The 19123-nt window shown below is 45.6% G+C and overlaps 1 protein-coding gene across 1 annotated transcript in view; it reads left to right on the top strand.

Annotated features, from left to right (window-relative positions):
* Positions 1-1431: 1431 nt before the first annotated feature.
* The window catches only part of xylt1 (xylosyltransferase I), a 65978-nt gene continuing 48286 nt past the window's right edge, over positions 1432-19123 (top strand). The window contains exon 1 of the mRNA XM_040185777.2: positions 1432-1884. Coding sequence (XP_040041711.2) covers positions 1579-1884 — 306 coding nt within the window. The 5' untranslated portion in view covers positions 1432-1578. The remainder of the gene's footprint in view (positions 1885-19123) is intronic.

Raw genomic sequence — 19123 nt, 5'->3', positions numbered from 1 at the left:
TTATGTCCTGCATTTAGTGGAATCATTTTTTTTAACACTGATGTGGTGTTATAATTAAACCTCATTTTTATTATGATATTGGTGCGGCAAACGGTTAAGCTCCTTATCACACGCATTTCCATAAGACTCCATCATATAAACACAATAGGACGTTCTAATATTAATTCACAGATTGATACCCCAGACGCGCACACACTCATGTATATACAGTTGTTGATTTTGAAAAGCAAGTTTCATCAAGTTTTGAAAGTGTTCTAAACAGCAGGTCTGAAAACAATCCTTTTCATTGGAAAATGTGTCATCATGCAGTCTGTCCATTGTATTAGCAATATATTGAAGTATATGTAACGCTGGATGAAGTGCGGGATGAGTGTGCTTTCAGAGGTGTGCACTAAAACACGATGTGTGTTGCAGGCCTCACTCATGACCTTTGGAGGCAATTTGCTGATTCAGTGCTCGAGAGGAGGCAGTTTTGGGTGACATCACTTCAGTTCTTATTCTAACTCAGGTTAGATTCAGTACTTGAGTCACAGGTTTAGATTTGCATTTCTTTTTGCACTTCCCAGTAGGTGCACTGGGACCACCACAGAAATGATGGTGAAGGAGCCATGTTTTCTATGTTTAAATATTACAGCCTATTTCGCTCTGATCAAATATTTGATATAGGGATGTTGTGGATGTATACTGGATACAACAATTGAATTTGCTGAAGTACCGACATTACCAGATGTAAATCTATGGGAAAGTATTTTCAGGCCCACAGGCATCATGTGACAGACTTGAACGTGGCGAAGATGTGGTTTGGCCACTATGTACAGATAATGTTTGAAAGCTCTGCACTCTTGGCTTGGGGGATGTTGGAGTGGTAAAAAAACAACAACAAGAAAAACCAAACACAGCACAGTTTTACTCCTGGGATTGCAGAGGAATTTCAATTTTAGCTCTGAGCATTGGGAGGGAACCGCTCCGCCTCACAGTTAGCTGCGAGAACAAATGCAGGCAAACCCGGGCAGTGTCTCTGAATTCATACCAGCTCCACCGCACGGCGGGGAACAAAAAGTACATTCTTCTCTTGGATTTCAGTTACTAAAGAGCCAGTTGAAATGCCACCAGTCGGGTGTTAAACGGAAACAATCTGCGTGTGAATTAGTCAGAAGGTGCTTGGGGCAACATAACATCAAGAGACCCAGCATTCTGCCCCTGTGGACCCCTGGAGGCCTCATAATTCTGCTGCTCTCTGCCTTGTAATCATCTGTTTTAAGCATTGCAAATGAGGACATTTGCGAGTCGTAGTGAGGGTCCTCTTGGATGGAGGGAAATGCACGGTCTCCCCCCCCCCTCGGCTATAGAAGAGCAGACAGAAGAGCAGCCTGGCGCATCACAAAGACTCTCACAATGAGTACCGCCACACGGTGGCCCTGTGCCGCTCCTTCTCCGCCACCGTCAGCTCAGCCTCACTCCCCCCTCCTCCTCCTCCTCCTCTTCCCCGTCCTCCCTCCCCTACTTCCACTCCTTCCTCCCGTCGCGCTGCGCACAGCCACAGACGGTCCTCCAGCGTCCGTGCGCCACGGTGCGAAGATGGTCGGCGGCGTGTGCGCTCGCAGGTTGGCCCGCCGGTCGCGGTCCGCCCTGATAGTCGCCCTCACGGTGCTGCTGGTCCAGACTCTGATAGTGTGGAACTTCAGCAGCCTCGACTCCGGCGAAGAGAGGGAGAACGGAGGCTCCACCGCGCGGCAGAAGAGGGACCGGGTGGCGGGCAACAAAGCCGCTGGCAGCGACTATTTCCAGCACGGACTCCAGCAGCAGCAGCAGCAGCAGCCGCCGCGGCAGCAGCAGCATCTTCCTCCGCCAGGGAAGGGGACGTCTCGCCACATACAGCAGCCGGTGAGACAGATGCGCCGCCGATGTTAGTCATGTCATATCCACGGAGAAAGAAAAAAAAAAGAAGCCCGACAAGAGGTTGGCAGACGGGTCAAAACATCCCCCCTTGGTTTGCGCTCTTGTGGCAGAAGAGCGCACGGCCGGGCCTCGGGAAAATGAATTCACGTGTGACTGGTGTCACTTGAATGGAGGCTCCCTCGCGTGGGAAGCGAGAGGACGTCTTAAGCCTCACGGATGCGCGCTGGCCGAGGACGCGAGCCACATTGCGCCGGTCGAATTGAACGCGGACTTCGGGTGTTTTGTGCCGGAGCCGAGCAGGGAAATCCGAACTCAGCGGTGTTCATTTCACCGCGGTGCAAAACGAAAGCGCAGCAATGCAAATCCTTCCCCAAGATAGAGGCTGCGAGGGTGCATGGGTGGCAGGGTTTGGAGCTAATGCCTGTCACGGTCCATTTGGTATTTTAAGCCAAGTACAGTAGCTGCATGGCTCAGCATCAGATTGTCATCTGTTTTTTCTGAAAAACACAAACGGCTTTATTGATAGTGGCAGCACAAGACACACACACACACACGCACACACACACAGGTCAAGATGGATGTGATTGTGGTGTCAAAGCCAAACATACAGCCCCGGCACAGTGAATAAATTGGGTTAAAGACAGCCCGGGGAACTGTGTCCATTCGGAAGCACATGCCATGTTTTAACACTTAAGAGTTGGCTCCGTAAGATCCCAAAGGGGTATTTGGAGACTCCCCTGACCGCTCCCAGTGGCCTGAAGCCTACACGCGAAACTATTCAGTAGGCTTCTGTGCAGCGTGTGATTAATTTCCCAACCTCATTCCTGCAATCAAAATTCTCTAAATTTGAGCTTTTTGCCTGCGTGGTCTCCCGAGTCGTTAGGCTACCCAAAAGAAATTGGACACATTTATTCCTGGCAAGCTTCCACTTCACAAAAGCTGCCAGCCCTTCAAGTAAAGCCTACTCCTCAGCCGCCATGCAACCAGTAGATAACCGGCTTTGATGTAGCATGATACACTGTGGCCTCCGCGCTCAGTCGCTCACTCAAAACCGTGCACTGTATCATCTGTCTCCTCCGCGCGTTTGACAGTGACTCACTCGCTTCATCCGGTAGGACTATTTGTCCCACCTGCCGGCATCTCGACAGCACAAAGTCCCGCTAATTACCGGTTATGTTTGAGTCTGTTTCTGGTCAGGAGGAGAACCCTCTGTGATATCACTGTAATAGTCCAGCAGGGACTCATTAGTGAGTTTACATTATAACACTTATGGGCATCGTTTATGAAATGAATGCAATGTTCCTGCAAGGACTGGAGTATGAATTAGTAACGCGGTGACGTAACGCGGGCCGGGGATCAGTTGTGTCGGTACCTAGTCACGCTGCGTCAACGCCGGTTTGTCCAAATGCGTCTCACTGTTAAAACACACAGCGCATCTGCGCTCATGACCTTTTAAAGAAGGGCTGTCGTCCCCTATCGCCTCGCGGGCCTTCACACAGTCCTGTACGCCAGTCAGTCCCACCAGCCAGTCACGCTGTCAACCAGCTTCCCGCGGCCCCCGGGACCCCTTACATCCCGCCGCCCGCCGCATAAACTCCCTTTAAAGGGTTAAACACTATTTTTTGGTGTGTATTGTGTGTGTTTGTGTGTTTGTGCGTGTGGCTTTGCAAGGCCGAGTTGTCCAACCTTAGGGTGACGGAGAAGCGCCAACTGATGCTACATGAGCCGCCACCACCACTGAGAGAGGGAATAGAATAGAATAGAAAGAGCCAGAAGCTACAGCCTGACAATTGTATCATTTCTATGTCTATTAACTTGTTTTGGATGGAAACATTATGCTTTGGATGCGTCATCCCAGCAGACAGGGGCTACAGTTGTCATTAGTGTTCCCCCGTTGTGTCTCTTGAGGGAAAAGCTACCACAGAGGGAAGATGTTTTCTTCTGTAGTCCAACAGAGAGCACAGCTTGGTGTTCACATCTCCACATGCCTTCTGTATCTGGAGATATAACGTGCATGAGTTACTGGGTTAGCTGTGAGTTAAAGGGACTGTTCACCCCCAAATACATTGTGCGGGTTGCCTAGTCTTGGAGACGTCTGCCATCTCTCCAGATGCACACCGTGGACGCTATGGCACTCGGCTTAAAGCGCCCCAAAAATACATTTTGAAAAGCTCAACAGTGATGTCTCTTTTCAGAAATTAAGCCCTGTTTACTCAAGATTATCCAGAAGCCTCGTTGTGAGAAACTTCTTATGGATTAAAGTCTGTGAATATTTTTATCTACAGGTGAGCGGAAAAATACTGTCTCCGTCTCTCATTTTGTAGAGAACTCTTTCTCTCTCTCGCCCGTACCTGTTGCAGATTCCCCGTTAGACATTTACAAACTGGTTTATTAGCCTCTTTAGAATAGTTTTTCCTGATTTAACTTAATTACAGGAGACATAGCTTTGCAGTTATTAATAATAGGTGCTTATTTAGGCGGTCGCGAAAACGGTTAATGTGCCTGAATGACGCCAACCCACTTCAGCAGGAGGCTGAGTCAGTCTTTTTGAATCACGTCTGGCTCCCAGCTTCACATCTGGCCAGCAGCGGCCTCTTTCCATCTGCTGCTCGTAGTCATATACTGTCATAATCCCCACGGCCCCAGCGGGTGTCCAGCTCACACACGTTGTAAAGAGTTTTCCTGTTAGTCATGGTATTGGTACATGACTCTGATGTACACTTTTCCCATTGAACTTGAGTTTTTCTAATGGTTTCCCATGTCAAAGATTACTATCTGTCTAAGAATGCACATTTACCACCGTCTTTTCTACACCTTTCCACAGCCTACAGTTATACTGTACTGAGCTGGGCCACAAAATATTGTACACAATATTGTATTATAGAGATACAAGATGCAATAAAATAAGATACAAGTGGAAGAAATCCAGTTTGTGGGGTTTCCTATAAGTAGTATGATGTCAATGTTCTCACATAATTTCCAATAGCATGTGTTCTTTGTAGTGGTGGAAACTTATGCTAACCACAATCAAAGTATTTTAAGCTGTTATTCAGGATGTAAATAGAATGTATGAGCTTGAGGCCTTTTTACATCAATGGAATGAAAACAACACAAATAAAACGCTTCGCTGATGCAGAGATTATTGTTTAACATTTTTAATCATGCACAGTACAAGTAGCAATGCACATATGTTTTTCATTTGTGAGCTCTGCTGAAATCTGTTGTTGCTACCAGTCTTTTCTCCAAGCCCAACAAAGACGACCACAGTGTAATTCATCCCACTATGTCCATGATAGCAGTGCTGACTCACAAAAACGCCCAGGAGGATGTGCTCGCACACACACGCCCACGTACACATTTATAGTTAAACACCTACATTACTCGCGGTCCAATTTCCTTTTCCTCAGCTTGAATGTGGGCATAAATCACGTTTTTTGGATTGGTAATGATCCGTTCCATTCAAGGTTTCTCAAAAATGTATCCTCATGAACACGCCGTGGATGGACCGTGTATATACGTGTAAGCGCAGCAGGTTTGTCTTCTACTCCAAAGAGGGCCTTTCATAAAGTGCACTGTCGCTCCCATCTATTGTGTTATTGATGCCTGCTGCCTTCAAAAAAATTCGGCAATTGTTGTTCGCACTACCGACGTAAAACAGAGTAAACAAGCTGCGCTCAACAGATTATAAATCGACAACGATCTTTCTGAGAAGTAATGTAATGTTATTTTGGGGCCGGCCTCCTCATTTTTCATCCCCTCACCGTTTTTTCATTCGCCGTGGAACAAAACCCCCTTTTCTCACCTTCCCCACCTTTTATTACTGAATGCGTCAGAATCTCACATTGGTGATGGACCTGATTTTTCGTTCCAACAAAGCCAGTGGCGTTCCGCGTGCCACTCGCCGTCTCTGCTGCTTTTTGTATCATAGCAAAGCCACTTTAGCGGTGGTAATTGGCAGGTAAATTGTGCCTCCTCTGAAGTAAATTGTCTTGGACTGTGAGCCCTCCTGCTTTAAAAAGACCTTTGAACATGCGTAATTACAGTCCACAGACAACCAGGCGATGAGCTGCATGATTTAAAATTCCAAATGTCCCAATCATTAAATCAATAATGAAATAGAGCCTGCTCCTCCGAACGTCCATCTGCCGTTGGGATTTCGCAAACAGGGAGCTTCTTTTTCAAGTGCCGTTGGTCTTGGAGAGAGGTGGGTAAAAATTCAGATCTGAGGGAGGAAGTGTGCCCCTCAGACTTGAAAGCGACGCATCAAGAACCTCAAGAATCTTTGATGCTGAATTGTAATTTGTATAGATGACACCATCCTTCTTCAAAAACCTGCAACAGAAAGCTATTTTATCATAACCACAATGCGACATATCCTCGTGTAGTTTCCCATAGAGCCAACGCAAAATGTCAGTGTTGGATCGTAAAACTTGAGAGCATTTGTATAGTTTGTAGACTGAAAGTTTGGGTATCCATGGCAGCTCCAACAGCACAGCACAGACTCCCTGTAGCAGCGGTGCTGAAAGTGCTGCAGGCCTCTTCAGTGTGGGATCCATGTAATCCATTTACAGCCCAGGGGGCAACCTCTCTCTCTCTGTCCTCCTCCGTCTTTCCGCTGCTTGAGTTTAAAAGGGAAAGAGCCATTTAACTATTCAACAAGTGTGAGGACGTTAGAAAATACTACAGAGACACTTGGGAGCCAAAATAACACCGGCATGACTCACGCATCCCGGCACCGTACGCTGATGCTCATGAGATGAGAGTGGAGGAAGTTCCATTATTGGGATATATTTAATAGGGCAAAGGGATAACTGCATCATCAACTTAATGGCAGATAATGTGTCGAGGGTTCAGGACAACATGTACAGTATTCCACATAATTGCTCGTAAAGCGATTCAGCCGCGACGAACGGGGCGGATGTTGTCAAAACAGCAAGAAGTTTACACGTGGGAGTAAAGGATGAGAAGACGTCGGCGCCAACGTTCAGTTGTGGTCGATACTTGTGGCTACAGAGTCAAGGGATTTTCAAATGTCATTTGGGAACATTTGAATGGGGATATGAGTCATTCAAAATCATCATCATGAAATCAGATCTTCTCTGATGCTTCTCTCATGTCAACTCAGGCTCCCACTTTATTTGATCAACAGAAAATGAATCAGCAACAATTGGTTACAGCCGAGGACTTTTCCCGCTTAAAAATATTGGGTCTTACGCTGTTGGTTGGACTTAACAAGCAATGTGAATATATCACATTGGGTCAATTCTGACAAGGAAGTTTTCACTATTTTCATTTTGATTTAAAGATGAATTAATAGCAAACTTTCAGAGTCAACATGGAAATGTTCTGTAATACAAAACTACAGACAAGTTAGTTATTTGCGTTAGTTATTTCCTAAGTTGGTGTTTTGATGACGTGTCACGTGACACCATCTTTCAAAGTCTCTCACACACGTTCCCTTTTCAGCACGTTTGAAACCCCCAAAGCCATTACTGATATACGAACCTACATGTTACAGCAGGAGCTTAACAGACACACCGTTCACTATCCTTTCTCCTCAGTTAGACTGTTTACATGGTTGCATAACTCCGTGTCCTTTGTGCTCAGCTTGATGCCTTTGTGCGCCTCGTCTGGAAAACTGCAAAATCAAAAAATCACAAGTGCCGTTCATCTCTCTCTCCTGTCAAGTCTATTCAAACAAACCTCGCCATTACCGCCAATTAGAGTTTCATTGGGCCGTGTCACCCCCCTCCTCCCAGACACGCACAACATCCGCAACACAACTCCAGCCCGGCTGTCTCTCCTGCCTCTGCCGCCTCACCCCACCGCAATCTCCCCCTCCTCCTCCCAACATCCCGCCGTTACAGATGGTTTCATTTCCCAACACATTAATAACGCATCATCCTGATGAGTGAAGCTATATAATACCTAGCGTTGCCAATAATCCTATAGGTAAGAGGCTTAGCAGACAGCCCTGAGAGAGAGAGACAGATAGGAAGACGTTGCTGGTGGAGAGCTGAATTAGTTTTATCTGAAGTCGTGTGTTCACGTTGATATTAGGTCGGCTCTAAAAGGCTGCACACACACATCATTTAGACAATCACCACATGGAGGGGTTAATAGGCCCATGGCCTAAACTCATTTGCTTTTTTTTATTAGTTATCAGATATGCTTTTAAATAGATCTGGTGTATTTTATAGAATTATTGAATTGTACAGAAAACGTTTTCTCAAAGGACACTTTTGTAAATTCCTCATAGTGGTTTATATTTTAATCTGATTATTGTGTTTCAGTGTCGACCTGAAGTTTAATCTATCTCTTGCTCTTTAATACCATTTCAAAGGTTTAGTCTCTGGTTCAGAAGGGATTCTACTTTCGGTTTGTAGGGACCTAAAATATATATACATATATATATGTATATATATCGTGGGAAAACTAAGACTCTAAATATGATCAGTTTATTATTTTTTTGCTCATGCACACAGGATGTGTCCAAGAGCCTAATCCAAACAAAAACAAGGAAAGAATTTAAAGCCCCTGAAAACTTATTTTCTCAATCAGCTGGTTATTAGGATCAACTGTTTCCCCCGTAGACACAAAGTAATCCCACAACGTCAGAACCGCTTTTTTCCCGTACAAGAGTGTTTTTGTACCTTTTCGCAGGTTCTAAGTGGGTGGGGCGTAGGTGAAAAAGGTGGTGTCATGTATTTCTCTGCACCAATTGGAGCAAAGTATACTGACATTTTGGGGATAGTTTTCAATTTACTGATTCCTCATGAGCACATGACACATGGAAACGACTGCAAACCTCAGCTTACACTGATAATTATTTGTAACTACCAGTTGTTAAACATGTAGCATTGTACAGATTTTGTCTTGGTAGAAAAATTCTTTCTTACTATAGGCAAGTTTTTTTTTTTTTTTTTCTATAACGGAAAAAAACAATCATTTTCCCCTTTAGGTTTAATCTGCCAAGCTGGCGCATGATGAGAAGCTGCACTCGTACATTCCCATCAGGTTGGATTGCCTGGAGTTGCAGCCGTACATCGTCTTTGTTGCTGATTTTTCAGCCTTCATCCCAGTGTGTAACTGTATCTGTTGCATCTCTATTGTAGCCCTGCAGCTTCAACGGGAATAGACTTCTTTAGGGGATCATTAGACAATAGGGAGTGTGTTTGTCTCTCAACCGTAATGGTCACATCTCAGTGAAAAACACTTGACAGCCCTCCTCGCTGTGGGAAGCACACGCGGCAGATTGCCCACTCTGAAATCGCTGCAATGCCTCAACATTGACGTGCAACACGGCGATCCACATGTAACACCCAAATGCACATGAACATGCAATCACACCCCCACAGACTAATGACACTGAGCATGAGCCGCTGCCTTGCTATCTCCTCCTCAACACGCCACACACTAATCCCCATGTATTGTGTTCCTCTAATAAGACAGGGGAGTTTGTGACAGAAACAGAAAAGAGTACGTGGCAGGAGGGCGAGGACACTGGGTGATGACACGCCGGCCGGCCAGAGATAGGGACGATCCGCTCTGTCAGGCAAAGCGCTCTGTCCTTTTGGTCCCGTGGAGCAGGAGGAGAGGAACTGACAGCGGCGCTGTTCTTCTTCTTCCTCCTCCTCCTCCTCCTCCTTTTTTTTGTACTTCTCACTACTGGAGCTGAATGCCAACAGCCCAAAAGACTTGTCTCTATCAGTGATTAAGAGAGAAAGTAAGATGGAGACAGACAGAGAAAGAGACACAGAAGAAAGCCAGAGCAAGAAATGTCGGACGAGAAAAAAAGAAAAGATAAACGTCTCATCCCTTCTACAAATCCGACGTCGACTCAAATCCCAGCGTAATCCTCGGGGGAACCCAGTTTGGTTTGCAGGCTTGTTAGTGTAGCAATACGGCCGCGTGTTTGGAGACCATTTCTTGGAAACAAACCTGAGTCCAAATGTCCGCCAAGCATGCGGGGATTAGGGCTGTCATCATTTTCTGTAATGTTGATGAAGTTTAGGATTTAGAGCAAAGATCGCTGAAGAACTCAAGCATCTCTAAATAGGAGATCTGGTTTAGGAATCTTCTCAGTAATCCCAGTTTTCCACTGCTACTCACAGTGAAGCAGGTCGTGTTCCCACTGGTTTATTGATCACGCTCCAATACACTCAATTCTGTTATACAATTCTTTGCATTATCCACATCTGAATCCACTTTAAGCAGGGCAACATACTGTAAAGGCAAAGCTGAGGTAAATTATAACATACAATAAAATAGTGAAGTCTGAAAACATAAAACAAGAGCTGAATAACACTACAACGGCATGTAGGACTAGTGGGGTCACTACAGAATCCACCCATAGTGATCAGATCCATTGTTGATGTAAAAATACACAGGATGGAAAAGGGAAACCCAGGTAACGTTAGAAATTAACAATCATCGTAGTAGCAGTGTGGTGTTTGACCTGCAAGGTCATAGCTGCAGAATAACATCATGTCTGACTCACATACTGATGACACAGATAGCGGTACCTTGTGTGGGAGACATCCTAGGTTTGAGAGGTCAGGGGACTGGCTGCCCCTGTGCACAGACAGCCAGGATGCATAAATTAAAGGTGCTGCAAACATTCACACACATGCATACAAGTGGATACACACACCCTCGCACTCTTCAACATCCCCTGGATGCTAAAGGCGCACTACAGAATGCATAAAATCAGGAAAATAAACCCTCCTGCATCCCAAAAATCACAAACACACACACACACACATCGGATGTACAGCTCTGCACAGTCCCTGCACAGCACACGCGCACACACACACACACACACACACACTTTGAGAGTAAATAAACTGAGCCATGTGAATAGGTGCTCTTCAGTATTCGTGTTAAAGCACCAGAATAGCCGGAGAGCTCGTCCTCATTACTGAACAGGTGTTTTCTCCCCCAGCGGTGCATCTGCATGCTGTCCGTCCTTCCCGCTGCTCCCCACTCTGCTGAACAAGCCCAGAGTCTCAAACGCAGACGCTCGCGTCGACGCCGACGCAACCGCGTCCTTCTCCTTGACTACTTCCTCCCACCCTTCATCGCTGCGTGCTCCCCCTCCTCGTCTCCCCGGTCGCCCTCTCGTTTCCTCTTCTTCTCCCGTCTCGAGTGGGGATGTCTCACCGCACCGCTGAGTCGCTCACTGGTCCTCCAGACGCCGCGGGCCTCCCAAATCATCTTCAACGAGGAGCCCTGCCGAGGCTGTCGCTGCCGGGGAGAAATTGCGCTGTAATTGAGCTGCATGATAATAATACGTTCTTCTCCGTGATTCCTACCAGCGGTGAATCATCAACACCATCATCATCGTGCCATCAAATCAGCAACGCTCGGCAGCCGCTTCCTAACCGCCGCCACCGGAGTTGACCCGCTCTTTCACTCGATTCTCTGTCTCCCTCTCTCTCGTCAATTTCCCTCGTTCCACTTATTTTATTCTCCTTTCCTCTCTCTTCCACTTTACTCTCGCTCCGTCCTCTCATCTGTCGCCAACCGTCCCTCCTGTTTCTGTTCCATTTGATTGGACGGCTTGCCTTGGAGGTATACAGAAATGTACAAAGAGAGTGTCTGTGTGTGAGTGTGTAGATTGGGGGGGGGGGGGGTAATTAGGACGGGTGATTATGTAAGCACAATGTCAAATGGCTTTTTGCTACGTACTTAAGGCATTCGTGTTCATATGGCAGGAAACAGAAAACCTGGTTAATTGTCGTGCTACAGTTTGAATTTCGCTTTTAGGAAGCGATCCGAGCACTTTGAACATCGAACCCATGAGCGTTCTCTTTTTCTTACTGTCTGGACTCTGTTGCAACAGATCCTGTTGTGCATACATTGCCAAACACCCATCAAACATCCAATTTGTGTAAAAGCCTCTGTGTTTCCCTCAGGTTTGTTAAAAGTAAAAGCAATATGTGTGTGCATGTTTATATAAATGTGAGAATGGATGGGGAAGGGAAAATGAAACTGAGTAATGTTTGAAAGTTGATGAAAGAGTGTGTGTGTGTGTGTGTGTGTGTGTGTGTGTGTGTGTGTGTGTGTGTGTGTGTGTGTGTGTGTGTGTGTGTGTGTGTGTGTGTGAGGGGCTACTTGTGGGAGGGAAGTTTACACATGGCCTTTCAGTGCTTTAAACTTCCTCATGAGAATTTCATTTCCATACAAGAGGACCATTACGAAAATCACTGCTTATTAGTATCAGCACTCTATTTGTGTTTGCGTGTGTGTGTGTGTTTGCGTGTGTGTGTGTGTGCGTGTGTGTGTGTGTGTGTGTGTGTGTGTGTGTGTGTGTGTGTGTGTGTGTGTGCGTGTGAGCTCAAACAAAGAACAATACTGCTCTTTTTTCTCCCTCTACCACCCAAAAAGGCCAACTTTAAGAAGCGGATAAGGAGTTTTTCTTCTCTCCTTTAGTTTATTCGCTGCTGTGAGTGAAATCCGTTTCACAAATAACAATCTTTTTATGTAACTCTCAGTTTATCCACAGGACAAAATTATTACATACTGTTTTGTGGAGGGCACAATGGCTTTGTGCGGTGGACCCGGGACGAGGCTTGTCTTCTTCTGTGGGGCCAATATATGACTACACCGACCACATAACATATATGTGCATGCAAAACATGACTTCGTTATTGTCTTTAATAGTAATGGGCTCCTGCTCTTGTTCCACGGCTATAAAGAGTTTGCAGACATCATTTTCTTAACTGCTGAAAAAGAGATTTGCTCAATGCAATTATAATCCAGCCAGGGCTCATCTGCTTGCTTAACATTCCGTCTATTTGCCTAAAAGACACAAATGACTGCAATTTAACAGCAATGGAGGAACACTGTAATGAGTTGGTAAGTATTTGCCTGATGTGAGCGTGTTGCGGTGGGACGAATAATCAAAGGAATACGACTGTATTTTGGCACTACGACTGGCATTATGTCCAGTGGCAGCAATGGAGATTAATGAGTGGGAGGTGTATTAGCCTGTATTGTGCTACCTTTTTGTTTCTTTCTCTTTTTGGGGGGAATATACAGAATATACAGTAGCGTGTATATGACTCCAGCTAAAATGATTCCACTGCGACCTGGTGAGGAGATTGATGGTTATAATGGAGCCCGGCAACAATAAGAAGAAAATGTACAGTTGCATTCACATAGTTATTTTATTACAGGAACAGCTCATTAGCGGGTCGTAGACGTGCTGGGAAGAGGATATTTCTGCCCACAGGCTGCTCACTGCTAACAATAACTAGCTCTCCTGTTGATTTCCACACAGATTTGTTATTCACAATGTAGCTCCATCAGGGGAAAATAGGTTACACGTTGCATATTAAACCACAGGTGTGCAGTACAAGTTTGCACATGTTTGGCCTGGCTAGTGTGTCGCACGTGTTATTATTAATCCTGTGTAGCGTAAATGCATCGGATGCTTTCCTAAAACTGAATAATTCTACAAAACAAACCTGCTTTTTACAATGTACAGAATTCCAGATCAGTCGTCCCTCATGTTGTATTAATGTACGGTTTGCATTTTCTGACAGCCAGTGGCTCCATACTTTATCTGTGTGTAGAGGGGGTGTGTGGGTGAGGAGAAATGTGCACGCTGCATTGCACATCAAAGGTCAGGGAAGGTGAGAGTTCCCCCTTGTTTGTGTGAGTCTGTGTGTATGTATGTGTGCGTGCGCGTGTGTTGTGCTCCACATGGTGTCCCAGCCTGCGGCGACCCGATGATTCAGAGGACACGGGCAGCATGACGTGCACTGTCTTTGACCCTTCTCTATAGCAGCTGTTAATTTAACGCTGCAGCTGTGTGTTTGTTTAGGCGGTTGTGTTGCGCTGATGAGGAGAGAGGGCCGCGCAAGCGGGATTAAATATGTACATTTGTCATGCTCTTGTCACTATTAGATTGTACCCACCGTCGATGATACGTGCATCCTTGTGTGCTTTTCATATCACTGTAGAGCTTCGCGTATTTAGCCCCTGCTGGGTCTCCGTAGACCGTCTGCACTCACGCGTCCTTTGGCTCCCAGGGGCCCCACAGGGTTTTTGTTGGGATATGTTGACAAAGTGATGCTGCTTGACTGGCTAACTGCTCCTTCTGTGGCTGGCACGGACCCGCAAACGTAGTCTGAATATCAAGTGATGGCCATGAGCCCTTTTCTGTCTCTTTGTTTCCCACAAACACACGCAGATCCAAATGATATGACATCATCAGCAAACCCTGCATTTGTAGATGGGCCCAGCTTGAGGAAAGAGCCCCAAATCCACCCTAAAATCTGGATTGAAAACATAATCCTTAACTCTGGGGGATCTGATGTTAGTCGCTGCAGGGTCTGGCTATCGGCCATTACTCCGTTCCTCATTGCCTCCTCTCTTACTCTCCATCGTACCCCCTTTTCCCTCTCACTAGCCAGCTCTGGCAATATTAGACAGCTGTTTCACACTGTGAAAAGAGGGTAAAGTAGCCTTAATTTTGCTGGTAATGCCTCAGTCTGTGCATCTGCTCTGTCGGAGTGATTAGCGCAGCAGAAGCTGTCTTCGCTGTGGTGACAAGCCCATATGGTTTCCGGATGTACAAGTGAGTAGTGGGCTTGATCCGTCACTTTGTATTAGAATTCATTCTACTTGGTTACATAATCGTTCAATCTTTCCAACAATGCAGCGGGAACAGGAAGAGTTTGTGTTGTTTGATTATTTGGTAGAAATAATTGTCCGGTGGATCAGTTGACATTAAAACCAAGAGTGTGTGAGGTTTCGGAGGACAAGATGGCTAGAAAAAGAAGTCAGCCCGAGTTAATCCAAAGTTTATGTGTGTGTGTGAGATGGGAGGACATTGGCCCAGTGATTTGATAATTCTTTGACGGATAATATGTTACAGTACGGCACTCCTCCCGTGCACGGACACACACATACACATGGAGCAGTGTTTACATTCACCGCGTAGGCCGAACTCAGTGAACCTCAGCTGTCCTCACACTCCTCGGCAAAACTACTCCTGCAATTCACACACACACACACACACACACACACACACACACACACACAGAAGGGGCTCTATATGGCTCGTTTCCTCTTAGACAGAGGGACTTTAGCTCCAGTCCGGTATCGGTTCGCCACAGAGTGCCCCGCTGTAGCCAGCTAGCCGTGCCTTCAGCTTCCGGGCATTTAGCTGTACCAATAATCAGCAATCCTCCACCACTTCTGCCAAGGTTAACCACATAATCACTGCACTCATCTGGCCAAATGTCTCCTCAGTGCAGCGCATGATCCTGCAGTTGCAGAGAGACGCTTAACCCTCGGGCCCACAGTACTACAAGGCTAGAGCTCAGCCCTTATAGCCCTCACTGCACTGTGGTGAAGATAGAGCGGACTTTCTCAGCTTATCTTTCTCAGGAGGTCATGGATTAGCAATCCCTGGGCCCTGTAGTTCTGGCATCGGACGCAGCCAATAAACCGGTATCCGAGTATGAACTACTCAGAGTTGAGGCAGCAAAGTGGTGGCGAGACTGTGGTGGAACTGGATCCTGCTGGCGTTTCTCTGCGGGGACCGGAGAGTCACTCTGCTGGACCAGTGCAGGGAAGTTAGCCAGACCAAGTAAGGAAGCAAATGATGAGTTTTTTTGGGGTGTGGGTGTAGCAGAGATTATATGAGTTTGTTTGCGTTCCTGAGATCCTGTGCAGCCTTCCTTGTTTGTTGATACAGTATGTGTGTATATGAGTGTACCTTTCCAACCTCAACATGTGTGTCCTTAAAACAAGAAAACAAGTCTACACAAATTCAACCAGGAAATAATGTCAAATTGAAACGTCTTTCCAATCGTCATGTTTTAACTGCCGTTGTACGTCAGAGTAACAGAGACACCGCCCAGGACTCTGAGATCTAAAAGAAGCATTCATGTTTTCTTCTTTTTCATCTCCATCTCTGCTTGTTGTCAGCGTCTCAACCATCAGTTTACTCCACACCTGTCACAATGTTTAAGTATGCTGGAGGGAAATCCTGTGATTGCAATAAACGAAAAGGGTCATCATTTGTTGTGAGGCCACAAATGTTCCCCCAAACTGCTATGATTCTATTGCTTTTTATTTTATTAAGTGTAATCCCAACTGTTTTCAAAGGTAGAGCAAATAAAGATGTACATCCCTGAAAGGTTACACCATCCAATAACTGCGGCAACTGGCTTCATTATTAATCAATTATTGAATTGCCTGGTAGATAAAATCTCAGTAAATAATGAAATAATCCCAATCAATGTTTCCCAGTGCAGAAGCACTGCTTGTTATGCCCATCAGGACTCCAGTCAAAAACCCATTAGAGAGACAAGTACTACTTCATTAATCCCAATGGGGAAATTCCATTTGGCAATTCACCAGGTTCCAGTTCACAGTCTGTACCGACCAGTGCGTGTTGGCCTTCACACTCCAGTCACGACGCCAAGTCTCCATGGCCCGAGCGACTGCTGCCCTGGAAAAAGGGTCAATATTTCCTGCCAAAACCAAGCACCTCAGGCAGATTTTAGAGCAGTTTCAGCATGTCTACATGCAGGCCAATAGTCACATTTGTGAAGCTAAAAACAAGAAGAAGATACAATTTTTTCTTTCTGAAAAAAGTATTTCAAAAACACTGAGGCCGGTTTGTTGAGTCATTGAGTCCGTCCTCTGCTCCTCCATCACCGGCTGGTACGCTGAAGCCACGGTCAAGGGCGAGGGCAGACTGCAGCACATCATTTGCTCTGCTGAGAGGCCGATCGGCTGCAATCTGCCCCGGACACAGACTTTTTAAAGCCCCTTCCATCTGGCAGGAGGCTGCGGTCCATCAGGACCAAGACCTCCCGCCACAGAAACAGGTTCTTCCCCTCATCAGTTGGTTTGAGTCCCCCACTGATCCAGACATTACATCCCCTGGACATTTGCACAGTGGTTTCTCACCATGGAAATATATGTACATACATTTTAACGTCCCTGTTCTCTTATCTTGATTACATTGTCCAGTTTTGTATTGTCCTTATTTCACGTTCTCTTATTATATTCAATTTTATTCTCATATCGCACCAAGACAAATTGCTCTATGTGGGCCAGATTTCCTCTGTGAGCCAGAACGCCGTGCACACCCCAAAACAACTCAGGTGCTACTTTCTAACACGTTCTGTCATAGTAGAGGTCAAAACAAACTACACACACATGTGTGTATACGCCGTGGAAACCTCGTATTACGTCTCAAAATCAAGAAAATCAATGTGAACTTACACTTACATACTGCACACACTGTGAACATACACGAGTAAAGACGTTAGCTGGCAGAACATCTACACGTTGACAGGATGCTTCACAGCTCGTTGCTACAAATCTCGTAATTTAACCTCCACCACAAAGACACTGTGACGCTGTGCCTTCAAGGGGCCCATTTATTTAATTCCACGATTCAATAATTTACAACCACAGTATTTACTGCGGCAGCAGCAGGCTTTGGTTGGGAAAACACTGTGCATCATTAGTAAGATAACCCGAGCAAAACTGATAATTCCCCCCCCACAAAAAAAGGAAGGGAGAGAATGAGAGGAAGGAGGCAAATGACAAACATGATGAAATAAAAGTTTTTCGGAATAACGCTGCGTGGGAGGAGATTTGGAGTGACCTAATTAAAATGTTGGAATCCTGAGAGGAATAAATTAAGAAAATGTCAGTTAGGCTGAGCCAGAGGAGGGGGAGATTAAGAGGCGCAGAAACACTGTCTTATTTCTGCTCCCTTCTATCACTGTGGCGTAGAACATTGGTCTTTATCAACAGCGTAGCGGGTTAGGGTTGCCGAGGTATTAATCATTTGAGTATATGTAGAGAATTTGCATATATATATATAAAAAACAATGGTGTTTAAAGTTGAGAAAGTTTTGAGCTCTAGGTGTCATGTAAAATAGGAAGTTGGATAAGCTGACACGGCTGATGTTCCATTCTTTAGAATTCCAGGGGAAACTTTGAAATGGAAAACTGTAAATGAAAAAAGAAAGTGAGAGACAGGAAGCAACAGAGCTTCAACAAAATAGTCCTACCTTGCAATTTAAGCAGCTTAATGCTTCTACATTATTACCTTACGGTAGTAGTATGAAAGTCATGGGTCTGATAGCTTCACGTAGGCGGGAAGAAGAGAAACGAGGCGCGGCTGGACTGCTGTTAGTTAGGGATTTCTAAGTGACGCGTTGACAGGGGACAGATAGGAGGTATGCATGGAACAAAGATGAAAAAGTATCAGGGAGCCTCTGATTCCAGGGTGCTTCAGTAAAGAACAAGATCTTTGATTCCACTTGGATCCATTGAAGTAACACCATGTAGCATGCATGACGTTTTGCAGTGACTTTGACACATTGACTTGCGCAGCCACAGCAAGTTTTTCGCTGCACTGTTTGTTCAATAACCATTCATTTTACTTTCAATTTCAATCCAATTAGAAAGTTTCTTCAAAGTTGGACCGACCAAAAGCTTCCGCACTGAAAAGGATGTTACATCTAATCTATTGGACAATAAACGCTTGCAAATGAACAGCGATTTGAGTTTATATTTTCAAGCGAGCTGAAATGAAAGTGAATTATCGCTTGCGTGCCCAACTCCAGCACCCAGACCCGCAGTGTGCAACTCAGGCCTGTAGTGCTCGTGCAGAAGGCCTTCAGCGCTGCACAGCTCCACAACAACAACAGGTTGTTTGTTTCAATATATGAAGAGATGGTCGCAACATAGAAAGAGGAATTTCTTTTCTTCTCTCAATTCTCCGCAAAACGATGCGTCGGCCAGGGGAGGCTTTGCACAATTTGTGTCATCACTCCTTATCCCGACCTTGCAGTATCTCCAGTGGACTGCTCTGCCATGCAGCAACATGTCTGTGTTGGTGGCGATTGGTGATTGCAACAACGGCTGTGGGGCTCCATCCACTTAAACTGTCATGCCTGCAATGAACAGCATTGAGAGGCCAAACCCATAGCATAACACGGCAGATATTTTAGGTTACAGGAAAAGGTGTGACTTACGGCTTAACATCGTCCTTTAACGTCTCCCCTTTGATATGAGAAGTTGGACCATTTGAGCGAAGACGCTGATGTCTTTGGTAGGGATGAACTGTTCTTTTGCAATTCCGCAATTGCGCATATCCCGTTTTTTGGCCTCAACAGTGTAGTCTTGTGTTTTATGCTATTTAGCAAATGTTAGCATGGTAAGACAATCAACAAATTCA

This window comes from Gasterosteus aculeatus, chromosome 9 (genome assembly GCF_964276395.1).
Source record: "Gasterosteus aculeatus chromosome 9, fGasAcu3.hap1.1, whole genome shotgun sequence".
Lineage (NCBI taxonomy): Eukaryota > Metazoa > Chordata > Actinopteri > Perciformes > Gasterosteidae > Gasterosteus > Gasterosteus aculeatus.
Note: the sequence above shows the minus strand (reverse complement) of the source record. Positions and strands in the feature narration are given on the sequence as shown.